Below are 14,957 nucleotides of genomic sequence, written 5' to 3'. Positions count from 1 at the left end.
GTTTGGTACTAAGTTACCATTCCTACGGGAAGCCTACTTATCATCATACAATTCCTTTGGTATTTTGTGGCTTTGGGCTTCAAGTTATTAGGTTTTGTATAAGTTCACAAAACAGTCCATGGACTGATAACAAAAATATAGATATACCGATCAATTATACCGATAGCTTCTTAGGTAAAGTAGTAAAGTGTTAACTTACCAGGCGCCTTATTTTCAAGTAAAATATTCAGCTTGAAGGGATTTCTGCTGTCTAAGTGTCTAATCGTAGGTAAGGCAAAAGAAATAGAAAAAGAAACTAAATAAGAAAAGAAAGGAAAGGAAAATTCACACCAAAAACCAAAGGCCGAAAAGATGAATTTTCAAAATCGTTAAAAAAATTCAATTTTAAAATTCAAAATTTCGCGGGCAAAGCAACAGGTCCACTGAGGTTGATAGGCGCTGGAAATCCGAGCATACCAGTGGAAAAGTGAAGCCAAATTTGGGACATGCCGAATCGAACGAAGCAAGCTCCTAAATTTTAATTCAAAAATATTCAAATCAACAAATATTTTATCTGAAAATCTAGAAATAAGAAAAGGTAAAAGTAGGTAAGAAAAGGAAGAAAAACACGTGTTTTAGAACAATAAAATTAGTTTCAATAAACTATTCCATCTATTTGACAATTTTATTATACAATTAAAAAAAGTACCAATCATTTCACAAGAACGTAATAATCAAGGAACATGGTAGCGCTCCGGCCCGCCAAAATAAATTGCGAGATAATAAAAAAAAAAATCAGAAATATTTCTTTTTAAATTCTATAGAATATTTTTTACTTTTAATCCCTGAAGTCACCCTTTGAGATTAAAACCTTAAACCAATAGGATTAACTTTAACCTCAGAGTGTGTCTGTGGCTGCTAATGTAGCCTATTTCCAATTGATTGATCACAGTACAGAGAAATTGAGAAATATATTGGTTTGATACATAGTTCATACCATTAACTTTAACCTCAGAGTGTGTCTGTGGCTGCTAATGTAGCCTATTTCCAATTGATTGATCACAGTACAGAGAAATTGAGAAATATTGGTTTGATACATAGTTCATACTATACAATAAAAAATGTAATATTTATCTATAAACTAGGAATAAATACCTATCAAAAGACCGAGAAAAAGAGAACTAGACAAAATTGCCCAGAACTAGACGTTTAGGGCTGTCTTCTTTTTTTATATATATTTTCTTTTATTATTATTTTTTTTTTAAGAACAGGTACCTACCTACCTATATGGACTATTGAAAGAGGAAATTCAAGTTTCACCTACTGAAGGATACTGGAACATTATACGTGTCTCTGCATCCTAAATCACACCATACATGTCAATATTTGTACAAGAAGCAGGATACTAAACTACAAATTATTTTTGAGATAACGTGGGTGTTATCATATTTACAAAACATGGTAAAAAAACTTTTCTTAGTCCATAATTCTGTAATATACACATTGTAAAATTACACACACGTAATGTATCTACAGGTGAAAAATATGTCAAAATTATTTTAGAATAAATCAATATAGACAAAGATTTTTTTGCATTTCGCGATAAAAAGTCAATATAAAAGAAAAAGTAAAGAACAAGTTGACATTTTTAAATGACAGAGGGAACTGTAACTGCTATGGTCTTATCGTCCCGAAAACGAAGAGAGAAGGAAGACAGGATAGGAGAAAGCCTGCCGTTCCGAGGACGAACATTATACCATCAGGATAAAATCCGCCCCGGGTGGGAATCGAACCCGCGGCCTAGCGCTTACAAGGCAGACGCAGTACCAACTAAGCTAACTAGGCTGGCGTATAACTTTTTTATTTTGCCATTTTTTGATGAAAAAAATTCAAAGAATGAAAGAGTCTATCTCTCATGTTAAGGGAGATGCTTTAATAGTTTTAATACATGGGTTTCTGTGGGTAAACACCTATGCTTTTGCAGTCAGGATATTGAAGCTGAAAATTCATATCTCCTTAGTGGAACAAAAAAAGTACGATAATAACATACGGCTTGAGTAAGCAAAGTGATGCAAGTTAAAAAGGATGGTTTTAGCAGACTGACGAACAAATTACTCCCGCTACTCAGTACTCACTTTGGCCGGTACATCCTTGGTGCTCATATTGATAGGTGAGTAGCGATGAGCCTCCACATTGGCCGACCGAGAACCACTCGATTCCTTCTCTTGATCCGAAGACAAACTCCACGTACCGTCTGGTCTCAGTTGAATCTCGTTGGTCTTCGGGCAAGCTCGGATAATGTCGTAGAAGTAGCCGTCTATACTGAGCGTATCGTAGTACGCAGGCTGAGGGAGGAACAAAAAAGAAAAATGAATAGAGTGGCTAAATGTATATTCACTAAAAAAGAGAGGGAGAGGGGAGAGAGAGAGGCTTGCTAGAGGAAACTGTAACTGCTAAGGTCTTGTCGTCCCGAAAGCGAAGAGAGAAGGAAGGCAGGATAGGAGAAAGCCAGCGGGGCTTATTAGAGTTTTTAGGAGAAGGCTTAAGTATGAGGTTTTTTTAAGGTTTGATAGAAGGAACTGTAACAACGGAGGTCTTCTGGTGCCGAAATCAAAGACAGAAGAAAGACAGGCTCTAAGAACTAAAAAAGCCGTTCCGGAAACGAACCACATTTGTTTAAGATAGAATCCGCCCCAGGCGGGAATCGAACCAGCAACCTAGCGCTTACTTTCTAGTGTTCTCGTGTTGACCCAGCACCTGAGTAGGAAGTATTGGGTCTCTTCTCGCCCATCTGATGAGAGATGAGAGGCATACTACGGGATGGGCATGCTACGACACAGACCACATGCGTCTAATGTAGCAGTTGTTTCATTGCTACGAAATAAAAACGACGGTGGAACACTCATCTTTTAAAAAACCAATTAAACCACAAGGTAGACACGTTACACTAAAGCTAACTAGACTGGCTTTTTTTTTTTTTAAAGAGGTTTGCGAGAGGGAACTGTAACTGCTATGGTCTTATCGTCCCGAAATCGAAGAGAGAAGGAAGACAGGATAGGAGAAAGCCAGCCGTTCCGAGAACGAACATTATCCCATCAGGATAAAATCCGCCCCGGGCGGGAATCGAACCCGCGGCCTAGCGCTTACAAGGCAGACGCACTACCAACTAAGCTAACTAGGCTGGCGTATAACTTAAAAATTCAAAGAATTAAAGAGTCTATCTCTCATGTTAAGGGAGATGTTTCAATACATGTTTTAATTTAATAGTTTTAATACATGGGTTTCTGTGGGTAAACACCTATGCTTTTGCAGTCAGGATGTTGAAGCTGAAAATTCATATCTCCTTAGTGGAACAAAAAAAAAGTACGATAATAACATACGGCTTGAGTAAGCAAACTGATGTAAGTTAAGAAGGATGGTTTTAGCAGAATGACGAACAAATTACTCCCGCTACTCAGTACTCACTTTGGCCGGTACATCTTTGGTGCTCATATTGATAGGTGAGTAGCGATGAGCCTCCACATTGGCAGACCTAGGACCACTCGATTCCTTGTCTTGATCCGAAGACAAACTCCACGTACCGTCTGGTCTCAGTTGAATCTCGTTGGTCTTCGGGCAAGCTCGGATAATGTCGTAGAAGTAGCCGTCTATACTCAGCGTATCGTAGTACGCAGGCTGAGGGAGGAACAAAAAAGAAAAATGAATAGAGTGGCTAAATGTATATTCACTAAAAAAGAGAGGCTTGCTAGAGGAAACTGTAACTGCTAAGGTCTTATTCTATACTGAGCGTATCGTAGTACGCAGGCTGAGGGAGGAACAAAAAAGAAAAATGAATAGAGTGGCTAAATGTATATTCACTAAAAAAAGAGAGGGAGAGAGAGAGGCTTGCTAGAGGAAACTGTAACTGCTAAGGTCTTGTCGTCCCGAAAGCGAAGAGAGAAGGAAGGCAGGATAGGAGAAAGCCAGCGGGGCTTATTAGAGTTTTTAGGAGAAGGCTTAAGTATGAGGTTTTTTTAAGGTTTGATAGAAGGAACTGTAACAACGGAGGTCTTCTGGTGCCGAAATCAAAGACAGAAGAAAGACAGGCTCTAAGAACTAAAAAAGCCGTTCCGGAAACGAACCACATTTGTTTAAGATAGAATCCGCCCCAGGCGGGAATCGAACCAGCAACCTAGCGCTTACTTTCTAGTGTTCTCGTGTTGACCCAGCACCTGAGTAGGAAGTATTGGGTCTCTTCTCGCCCATCTGATGAGAGATGGAAGGCATACTATGGGATGGGCATGCTACGACACAGACCACATGCGTCTAATGTAGCAGTTGTTTCATTGCTACGAAATAAAAACGACGGTGGAACACTCATCTTTTAAAAAACCAATTAAACCACAAGGTAGACACGTTACACTAAAGCTAACTAGACTGGCTTTTTTTTTTTTTAAAGAGGTTTGCGAGAGGGAACTGTAACTGCTATGGTCTTATCGTCCCGAAATCGAAGAGAGAAGGAAGACAGGATAGGAAAAAGCCAGCCGTTCCGAGAACGAACATTATCCCATCAGGATAAAATCCGCCCCGGGCGGAATTTTTTGAAATCAACCCCAATCAGATTGCTTGATCCGAAGTTAATCCAAATACGCTCACTTGTGGCCTCGGCCATCAATGATCTACTAGTGTGGTTGCTTGTCCAAAGATAGTCTATTCGTACTCAATCTACAAGCATCCCCCTATTTGGGTTCTGGGGCACTCTATTCGGGTTTTGGGGCACTCTATTCGGGTTCTGGGCCGATTTCTATTTCACTTCGGGGGGGCGGCTTTTGTACTACAGGGTTGGGGTCGTTCCAGGGTTGTATTTCGGCCGAGCCGAACACGAGATAGAATAGATTGGTGACCGCCAGAATTATGAACGTGAGCCAAAACACGAGCCTCCATTCCGACATTGTACTCTGAAATGAAAATTGGAGTTAAATATAATGGAGCAACCTCCGTGGCCGAGTGGGTATCACACTAGGCTTGCACGTAGGAGGCCCGGGTTCGATTCCCGGCGGGGCCGCAGTTTTTTTTCGGCTCTGTGCTTGGCGTTCAGGGTGCACTTGGCCTCGTGAAGACAATTGAGTGGCTACTTTTATTGAGTAGCGACCAGTGGCGGCATTACAAGTCAAAGAAACGAGCGATGATAAATATGATGATTGAGTAAATAAACGACTTGTAATACTGTGATACCTACAAAGTTGTGAAAAAGCTCTCTGCTTTACCACAAAGATTCATGATTTGATTTTTTGAAATGTGCGGAAAAAACCCGCCTACCTTGTACCTAAGCGCTAAGTCGCGGATTCGACTCCCGCCTGGGGGGGGGGAACTTTATCGTGAACAAAGCTTCGTTGTTACTGTTCCCTCTATCAAGAGATCAAGATCATCATACCTCACTATGCCAATACAAGATAGATGTTGTAAAACATAAGAAAACAACAGTTGTACCTACAAAATTATGTTTGCTTTGTTTTGGGTTAGGGTACGTAAAATAGAAGAGGAAATAAAATCCAGGAATTGAGAGGTCAAATCCCGAAAATCACTAAAAATAAATTCCCTGAATTCAAGACTCTAAAATAAAAATCAAATCATTACTCTTTGTGGTAAAGCAGAGAGCTTTTTCACAACTTTGTGGATATCACAGTATTACACGTCTTTGATTTACTCAATTATCATATTTATCACCACTCGTTTCTTTGACTTGTAATGCCGCCATTGGTCGCTACTCGATTAAAGTAGCTACTCAATTGTCCTCACGAGGCTGAGTGCACCCCGAACTCCTAGCACAGAGCCGAAAAAAAAACCTCGGCCCCGAAAAAAAAACGTCCCGGTAGATTTCAAGATCAGATTTTGTCTCTGGAAACTGAGTCTAATAGTAAACTCAGCGGGCCGGGACTTACCCCATGGTGAATTCCGCGGGCCGGGCGGGTCGACTCTTGAGCCGATGAATGAGATCTGCCGAGTCCAGTTTATCCACCAGAAAAATGCCAAGAGCAAAGCCGGGACTATTATACTCCTCGTCCCACGTGACAAACACCTTGGTGGGAGACGAAACGGAGAACAAACATTTGGAGGTGATGTTGAGAGGTTCTGGAGGGCGTTTAGACGGTACGTTCTGCTTGTTGGACGGGATGAAGTTCTGTGGAGAATAGAATAGAGTAGAACGGAGTTCGTTCCGAGAACGAACCTTATCTGTTTAGGATAAAATCCACCGCGGGCGGGATTCGAACCCGCAACCTAGCGCTTACAAGGCAGGTGTGCTATAATCCAAGCTAACTAGGCTGGTTATGAAGAGGTTTGATAGAGGGAACTGTAACAATGGAGGTCTTATCGTCGCTAAATCCAAGAAAGAAGAAAAACAAGATGAGAGAAAGCCAGCCGTTATCCCAAGAGAACTTCTTTTTTTGGGGTGAAGTTTACCCCGACGGGAATTGAATCCACAACCTTACGCTTACAAGACAGGCGGGCTACCCTTTAAGCCAACTAGGGTGGTGGATGTATTGAACATAGGGATTTCCCATCTTATTGTTTAACTTACGATGCTCGTATTAGAGATGGATAAACAGAAAGTCGTGGGCTACTCACATCAGATTTCCATATACACCATTTTTACATGGTTTTACTTAACTTGAGATCTCTGTTTGTTTGTTGGTTTGTTTGTTTGGGTCATTAAACGGTTTCACACCAGATTTTTCCACTATCATAACTAAGCGCCAATAAAGCTGGGCACTCACGATTAGTTCTATCGCATCAGTTCGGCTGATGCGATCATCGCATGCGATAAAACTCATCGTGTGGCGGGCTTAAGAAAAGTGATGTATACTCACAAGGCTGAGAGTGTGGTCTTGTATCTTCACTAGGCACCCCATTCGTAGCGCTGGCACTGGTAACACCCCCGTTGGATTCCGCACTGCCTCTACTTCGTCCACCTGAAATCCCAATGGCAACTTTAAACCACTAGGTCGCTGCTTCGATTCCCGTTGGGGCTGATTTTTCACAATTTTTGTGGATTTTTTTATTTATCGTATGGACGTTTTATATCATAGCATTTAAGTGCCTAATTTGTAATCAATTTCCTTGTTTTAATCATCTTTCTACACTCGTAATGCCGCCACTGGTCGCTACTCGATTAAAATACCTACTCAATTGTTCTCGCGAGGCTGAGTGCACCCCGAACTTCAAGAACAGAGCCGAAAAATCTTCGACCCTGTCGGGAATCGAACCCGGGACCTCCGGCGTTCAAGCCTAGTGTGATAAGTACCCGCTCGGCTAAGGAGGTTGCTGAAAAAAAAAAAAAATCTGTAATTGAAAATCTTTTAGGTACCTTACACAATCATTAGTAATGTCATTACTAATGATGGAATTCCGGATTTTCTGATTTTTCATCATCATTACTGGGAAATAATGACATTACTAATGATTGTGTAAGGTACCTATTTTACCTCTTTCGTCCCCAGAATCCTCGGTCAGATCTACACACATGGTAAGGTCAACTTCCTCTTCAGTTCCTGTGTCGGGTCGGAATCGCTTCTTGAGGGGTTTGGAGCTGAGTTGGGTGGAAGAGGTTGAGAACTTATCGTCTGATACGATGGCCGGGTCTTCGGAATCGTTTGATTCCGATTCCGAGTCTAACGTGACTGAGGAAGTAATAGGACGAAACAGGTTGGGATATTAGTTTTGTAAATAGAGTGCACACAGGAGCTAGACTGAAAAGCATCAATAATGTCATGTTGGTAACAAAGAAGATTAGTTACTGTAGATCTCTTAAGAAGAAAAACAAGAACAATATTATGATGAGATAAGAAAAATCTGCATTTTCTCGCTTTTCCAAGTTTAAAAGCTCGGAAAAAAACGGAAGAGAAGCGAAAAACACGAAGAGAAAGTTAAACAAAAACTTCACAGGATAAGGAAAGTAAAATGGGGAAAAATAGAATAAGGTAAAAAAGGGGAAAAATAAAAAAAAGGGAAATCCAACTTTGTTATTCTCGATAGAAAACTTTATTCTCAATACAAAATAAATAAAATCTATTCCAAATAAAAATAATCTATTCACAATCTATGCAGTTGAGAGAGGGGAAAAGTATTAAGTTGGAATAAACTTTTTCCAGGATAAAATCCGCCCCGGGCGGGAATCGAACCCGCGGCCTAGCGCTTACAAGGCAGACGCAATACCAACTAAGCTAACTAGGCTGGCCACTGGCTTTGGTAATACAAATAGTAGTTGAACGTTTGAACACGAACATTGTGTAGCGGCGATAGCACGTTCAATCTATTTTAAACACAGGAAAAGACAAACAGAGTCAATCATGGCCATGCAAAGGAGAATAAGATGTCCTACCTTATCACACACAGGGCAGTTCCATTTGGGTTTGAGCTCGTTCATTTTGATAAACGTGGCTCCATCAAAACACTGCAGATGAGCACACGTAGACGCTTTGGTTGGGAACGCCATCCTCATTTTACCCAGAGGACAGATCAGAGATGAGGTTAACTCGAGGGTTTTGATTTCCGAATCGTTTTCCGAATTGTACTTCTCCTTGATATACCTGAGGAGAATAAAACACTAGTTTAGTAAGTTTTTTTTTTTTTTGTAGCAATGAAACAGAGATGAGAGACATACACTACGGGATGGGCATGCTATGACACAGACCACAAGCGTCTAATGTTACAGTTGTTTCATTGCTACGAAATAAAAACGGCGTTGAAACACTCATCTCGAAAAAAAAACAACAACAACTGCTACATTAGACTCGTGTGGTCTGTGTCGTAGCATGCCCATCCCGTAGTATGTCCCGCATCAGATGGGCGATGAGACATAATACTCCCTATTTAGGTGCTGAGTCAACACGAGAACACCAGAAAGTAAGCCGTTGAAATATTTGCAATCGAAAAACGAGTACAAATTTTTGTCAAAGGTGGGCATCGCGAGATCTTCTGCATCTGCATGGCAAGCAAGCGCGTTAACACTGGGCTAACTGTAAGAGCTCGTTCACACTGCGTACTATCAGATTTTTTTCTGGGCCGTTTTTTTTCTGGCCCGGTTTTTTTTCTGACACGCAATACATTTTAAATGAGAGCGTTCACACTACAGTCGTTTGGCGGAAACGGTAAAAAAAAACGTCCCGGTAGATTTCAAGATCAGATTTTGTCTCTGGAAACTGAGTCTAATAGTAAACTCAGCGGGCCGGGACTTACCCCATGGTGAATTCCGCGGGCCGGGCGGGTCGACTCTTGAGTCGATGAATGAGATCTGCCGAGTCCAGTTTATCCACCAGAAAAATGCCAAGAGCAAAGCCGGGACTATTATACTCCTCGTCCCACGTGACAAACACCTTGGTGGGAGACGAAACGGAGAACAAACATTTGGAGGTGATGTTGAGAGGTTCTGGAGGGCGTTTAGACGGTACGTTCTGCTTGTTGGACGGGATGAAGTTCTGTGGAGAATAGAATAGAATAGAGTAGAATAGAATAGAACGGAGTTCGTTCCGAGAACGAACCTTGTCTGTTTAGGAAAAAATCCACCGCGGGCGGGATTCGAACCCGCAACCTAGCGCTTACAAGGCAGATGTGCTATAATCCAAGCTAACTAGGCTGGTTATGAAGAGGTTTGATAGAGGGAACTGTAACAATGGAGGTCTTATCGTCGCGAAATCGAAGAAAGAAGAAAAACAAGATGAGAGAAAGCCAGCCGTTATCCCAAGAGAACTTCTTTTTATGGGGTGAAGTTCACCCCGGCGGGAATTGAATCCACAACCTTGCGCTTACAAGACAGGCGGGCTACCCTTCAAGCTAACTAGGGTGGTGGACAGTGGCGTAGCGTGTATGTATGGCGTGTATGGCGGCCATACAACTCAAAAGTTCACTTTAATGCCCATAAATATTAATGGCATGTACTGTGATGGGACTTGGTAGACCTATGTTCAATACATCCACCAGTGGTGTATTGAACATAGGATTTCCCATCTTATTGTTTAACTTACGATGCTCGTACCCCAAGCTTAATCTATGCTTCTAAAATAATTTTTGTAAATTTATCAATTCAATTCAATTTGTTTAGGTACCTTTTTTTATTTTTTATTTTTTTACAATATTGAAATCTTACCCCAAGCTTAATCTATGCTTCTAAAATAATTTTTGTAAATTTATCAATTCAATTCAATTTGTTTAGGTACCTTTTTTTATTTTTTTACAATATTGAAATCTTACCCCAAGCTTAATCTATGCTTCTAAAATATTTTTTGTAAATGGATTTCAAGCGGTCCGTCCACTCACTTTCTCTCGTGCTTACCTTTGCTATGATAGGCCTGGCTATAGGAGCGGGTAAAGTTTGAGAACTCCCCTGACACATGGTCCAACGTTTCGTACTCAGGGGGCGGGGGCCCGGCTGCTATTTTAGGCCCCGTTGTCAGGTCTTCGCTCCCAGGCGTGGTCTGGGGTTCTGTGGAGGGGGCGGCCCTGTCTTCACTAGTGAGGGAGAGAGCATCGCCTGAACTGCTAACCTGACCCTCGGCACCACCGTAAAAACCCAACCCTGGGAATGATAGTACGAGTAAATCATGAATAAGTATCATGTTGTTGTACCTAGATAATTAAAACTTATCACTTATTTCGAAGGGAAAATATTATCTATTGTTTATACATGTTACTTGTAACCCAACACCAGCTTAGCTGAAAGGGTTACAATAACTTTCATTAACTATTGTTAAATAGTAATAATATTCATGAGATTGAATCAAAAGCGTACTTACTTTTTGTGTTATTTTGCTACCTATGTTTTGTTGGTTCAAAAATAAAAATTAAAGTATTTACTTAAAAAAAAGTATGTGTTATTAAACTACGGATCGTCACAATATCCGTACGATCCGGATCGCAACAAGAAATACTCGATTACTGAAAAAAAGTATCCGTGAGTAAAAGAGTAATCATGACTATCATGAGTAAATACCTAGGTATCTTTATTCTTTAGATAGAATCCTATGAGTAATGTATTCGACTATTGTGTTGCGACTTGCGACCTGCTGAAGTATCTGTATCTACCTACGCGATGATATGATGAGTACGAGTAAAAAGTATTCGAATACTTTTGTACTCACTAAAGTAATCGGATAGACGCTCGATCCGTATCCGCGGATACGGATCGTGAATGTATTCATTATTACCCATCTCTAGCTCGTATATATCACCTGAATAAAGTGGCTTAGAATAAAGTATTCGACGGAGAAAGCCGTGTGAAATACTTACGGGGAGGGTAACATTTTTGTTGTTCACTCTCACAGACAGACCATTAGGGAAAGCATCGTCCTGTTCTGTAGGTTCAATCTTGCACAGGCGCACTTGTATCTGAAAACGAAGAATTCATTTTATATAGGATTTTTCATTGCATTTACTAAGAATTGTTTGTTTACTAGTTGTTTAGTCAATTGAAGAAATTGCCCAGAATTACTCCCATTATTTCTATCGAATTCAAAAACTAATGAGTAAAATTTCGAACTTTATCTGTTTAGGATAAAATTTCATCTAAATCAGACCAAAAGATAGAACGAAGCTAACTCAGTTGTTTTTTTTTTTTTTTTTTTTTTTTTGATGGATAACAATCGAAACATACCTAATAAAGTGGACATCCCGTATATACGTCTACTATGTCTAAAGGTGTGTCTACATATAGTTGACGGAAGTCGATCGATGTGGATCCACGTTGATCGACGGTCGGTCGACTATGTTTGGACACAGTTTTAATAAATAGAACTAATAAATGGACTTAGTACTAACAAGTCCACCTGGTATATCTGCTCTGATCCCTGTCTTGAAAGGGTCTTCAGTCAGTCGATATTAGTTAAGCAGCGCGGTAGCGCTCCGCCTCGCCAAGTCAAGAAAGCTTGACCGCGTTTTCCTTACGGAAACGAAAATGATTCCGATTCCGCGTTTCCTTCTTATTAGAACTCATCTTTTAGACAAAGCTCCCATGTGCTGGCTATTAAACGAATATGGCCAAAAGTGCCCAAAGTCTTGTTTTACATAAAAAAAAAGGTTATTAAGGTACTATAATGAACAACTAATTGTAGGTAATTGAATAATAATATTCTATTTATAGATAAAAGTTGGCCCTGACCTGGTTTGTCCAGTGCTGTTTGTTTATTTATTTTGATTTACCATTGACAATGTTGATTTTTAATAAAGTTACCTATGAACTATCCCAAATTCTAGAGAGAAAAAAAAATCATATTTACCTGCGCCTGATGGGGTTTATTCTGCAGATGTTTGAGATGTTGTGGTGACAGATAGAACTGATACTGCTGTTGTCTAGTCACAGGATTACGAGCGTATTGCATCGACGGAGCATTGGGTGCTGCAATTAAAACACAAAATATTTTTTTCATGAATACAAAATAGGTAAATGGAGGTGGAAAAAAAAGAACCTTATTGTTTCAGAATATTTTTAATTTTACTTCAAATGGCTCCATATTAAAGCATCATCACTGAAATTCATAGCAGCTAAATTTATGGGGAAAAACGAGCCAACTTACCAGCTAAACTTGCCGGTCGCATCAACACATCAATCAAATCGTAGAATGGTAGCCTACGGAACTTGACGTCCGGATGCACAGCCCCCGCCATATGAGAGTCGAGCACATTACTTGGCGGCGTTACAGGGAGGTTGAATAGGGATGTTGAGGACATGGGAGGTAGAAAGTAGTCGTTCACACTGAACCCGAGACTTTTTGTCACAGGAGGAGTGATGGGTGGTGGAGCCCTGGAAAAAGTGAGTTTTAATTTTTAACTTTGCAATGAAATAAAAACGGTGGTGAAACACTCATCCTAAAAAAAAGAGTTGTATCTGTAAGTAGTACTTAAGTAATAGACAGTGAAAAAAAAAATAACTAAATGACTTGGAAGTGCTAGATAAGGTTTGTTCTCATTCTCGGAATGGTTTGTTTAATTTAAAATTGTGAAAATCTAGTATAAGACTGACCATTTGGCTATTTCATCTTATCATTGTAGCTGGCCCATATCATCACTATCCAATTCTCATAAAAAACATGAATCAATCTTGATAGGTGCTCATCAAATCTAAATCAAACAGGTGGTTTCTCAGAACTGTATTTCTGAGAACAAATGTATTTCTCCTATCCTCAATCAAACCTCTACAAAAAAGCACTCCATTGATGAGCCTAAAAAACTTTGACCCCACCAAGAATTGAACCCAGGACCTCCAGCATGCAAGCCTAATGTGATACCCACTAGGCCACAGAGACTAGAAAGAGATTAAATAACAAAGTTGTTTCATACCTTGCTTGATTGGCTGCCATCAGCTGAGCGTAGATCTCTTTGATCTTGAGCATGCCACCTGGATTTTTACTCCGAATCATGTTCAGGACTCTGGCTTGCAATTCTGTCTTGCGGCCATTGCTCCGTTTTCCCACGTAGGCCAAGATGTTCTGCAAATCAGCCACCTTCAACTTTTGAACAATGTTCTGAGGAAGAAAATAATTAATATTATTATCAAGATGTTAAATAAGAAATGGGCATTCTTGAGGGGGCGGGGATGGGGGAAACGGGGACAAGTAATGGGACAAATGGGCATTAAGTAAAGAGGCATTCAAGACCTCCCTAACAAAATATCTTAAAGGCTCACAGTGAAAGAAGAAAATTTAGTGGTTGGGTGGAAGAGCTCCTCCAGGAGAACCCTGCCACTTAAAAGAAAGCTATTAAAAAAAATGGGCTCAAGATGTTAAATAAGAAATGGGCATTCTTGAGGGGGCGGGGATGGGGGAAACGGGGACAAGTAATGGGACAAATGGGCATTAAGTAGAGGCATTCAAGACCTCCCTAACGAAATATCTTAAAGGCTCACAGTGAAAGAAGAAAATTTAGTGGTTGGGTGGAAGAGCTCCTCCAGGAAAACCCTCCCACTTAAAAGAAAGCTATTAAAAAAAAATGGGCATTATTATCAAAACTCCTTTTCTTGACTGGGACTGATCCTCTTCAGTTTTTCAGAAAATTGGCTTGACCAATACACTGACGAGGTGCTAATGAACATTTTTTTTTTTTTTTTTTTTATGCAAATGAGGAGCTGATGGGAGATTTCATCAGTCGATACTTACCTTGTAGTATGCCATATCCTCTACTACTCCACTCATGATTGGTTTTTGGTTTGATTATTCTCAGTTCAAATTATAGTAGGTAATTTGTCTGTATTCTCTCTGCAACAGAATATGGAAAAAGGAATTATAATTCAAGTTATGACATACAAGAAACAGAGAGTTGGTAGGAAGCTTTAGTAGATATTGTGAAGAGGTAAATACGAACTAATATGCCCAGCTGCCTGTGTGAATATGGTGTCTCAAATTCCAGAAGTGATTTGTTGATAGGTACTATGTTGATGTGGTGTAGGAAAGAAAAACAGGCCTCCTGGTAACAATCTACAAGATATATTAAATTTCTGTGTGAACTGTTGACTTGTGTCAGCTAATTTTCCTACCACTGACTTTTGACCATGTCCTACTCATTGCCATTGGTCCTCATACATAAATTACCTAAAAAAAAAAAAAAAAATCCAATAGGTATCAACTTACTAGGTAGGTACCTACCTACATAATATAAATTCTAAAATAAATTCAACTTTCACTAAAAACAAATGCTAACAAAAAAACAACGACATAAGGTATTCTTCAATAACAATTTAGTAAATAAAATAGTTACAAAATATAAATACAAGGTACTATCATTTGGTTTATAGTTAAAAGTCAAGTATAGTTTATAATTTTATGTTTGGTTAAAATATTACAATAAGTTATCTTGTAAAGTGTAAACTAAACAAATCTACTTCTAAACAATCTACTAAACTCTATAGTTACCTAAATCTAAACATAGGTATTAAATCTCTTGACTTCACTTCGGTTGATCAGAAATTTCGAACAAATCTTCTGATTGCTTGATTTCTTCATTCTGTACAATTC

General features: G+C 39.7%; 1 protein-coding gene and 1 long non-coding RNA gene across 2 annotated transcripts; both read right to left on the bottom strand.

The window, feature by feature from the left end:
* Positions 1-612: 612 nt before the first annotated feature.
* LOC113467140 lies at positions 613-1,617 on the bottom strand. The gene is made up of 2 exons (XR_003391313.1): positions 990-1,617; positions 613-876 (listed from the first exon to the last, which is right to left on the bottom strand). It is a non-coding gene; the product is annotated as an uncharacterized LOC113467140 (long non-coding RNA).
* A 1,797-nt stretch (positions 1,618-3,414) lies between these two features.
* Positions 3,415-14,202, bottom strand: LOC103508581 (E3 SUMO-protein ligase PIAS1-like). The gene is made up of 8 exons (XM_026823154.1): positions 14,103-14,202; positions 13,288-13,472; positions 12,525-12,751; positions 12,228-12,346; positions 11,242-11,340; positions 9,196-9,434; positions 8,339-8,546; positions 3,415-3,654 (listed from the first exon to the last, which is right to left on the bottom strand). The coding sequence occupies exons 1-8, from the start codon at positions 14,136-14,138 to the stop codon at positions 3,430-3,432; spliced, it is 1,338 nt and encodes a 445-aa protein (XP_026678955.1). The 5' UTR covers positions 14,139-14,202; the 3' UTR covers positions 3,415-3,429.
* Between the last annotated feature and the right edge of the window lie 755 nt (positions 14,203-14,957).

This window comes from Diaphorina citri, unplaced genomic scaffold, assembly GCF_000475195.1.
Source record: "Diaphorina citri unplaced genomic scaffold, Diaci psyllid genome assembly version 1.1 scaffold412, whole genome shotgun sequence".
In the NCBI taxonomy this organism is placed as follows: Eukaryota; Metazoa; Arthropoda; class Insecta; order Hemiptera; family Psyllidae; genus Diaphorina; species Diaphorina citri.
The sequence above is the reverse complement of the archived record's forward strand: the minus strand, read 5'-3'. Positions and strand labels throughout refer to the sequence as shown.

Coding starts and splice junctions, on each gene's coding strand:
- LOC103508581 (XM_026823154.1), bottom strand. CDS start 14,138: ATGAGTGGAGTAGTAGAGGATATGGCATACTACAAG. Junction 12,347..12,524: donor GCGACCGGCAAGTTTAGCTG/GTAAGTTGGCTC, acceptor TTTTAATTGCAG/CACCCAATGCTCCGTCGATG. Junction 9,435..11,241: donor ACAAAAATGTTACCCTCCCC/GTAAGTATTTCA, acceptor TATTCTCCACAG/AACTTCATCCCGTCCAACAA.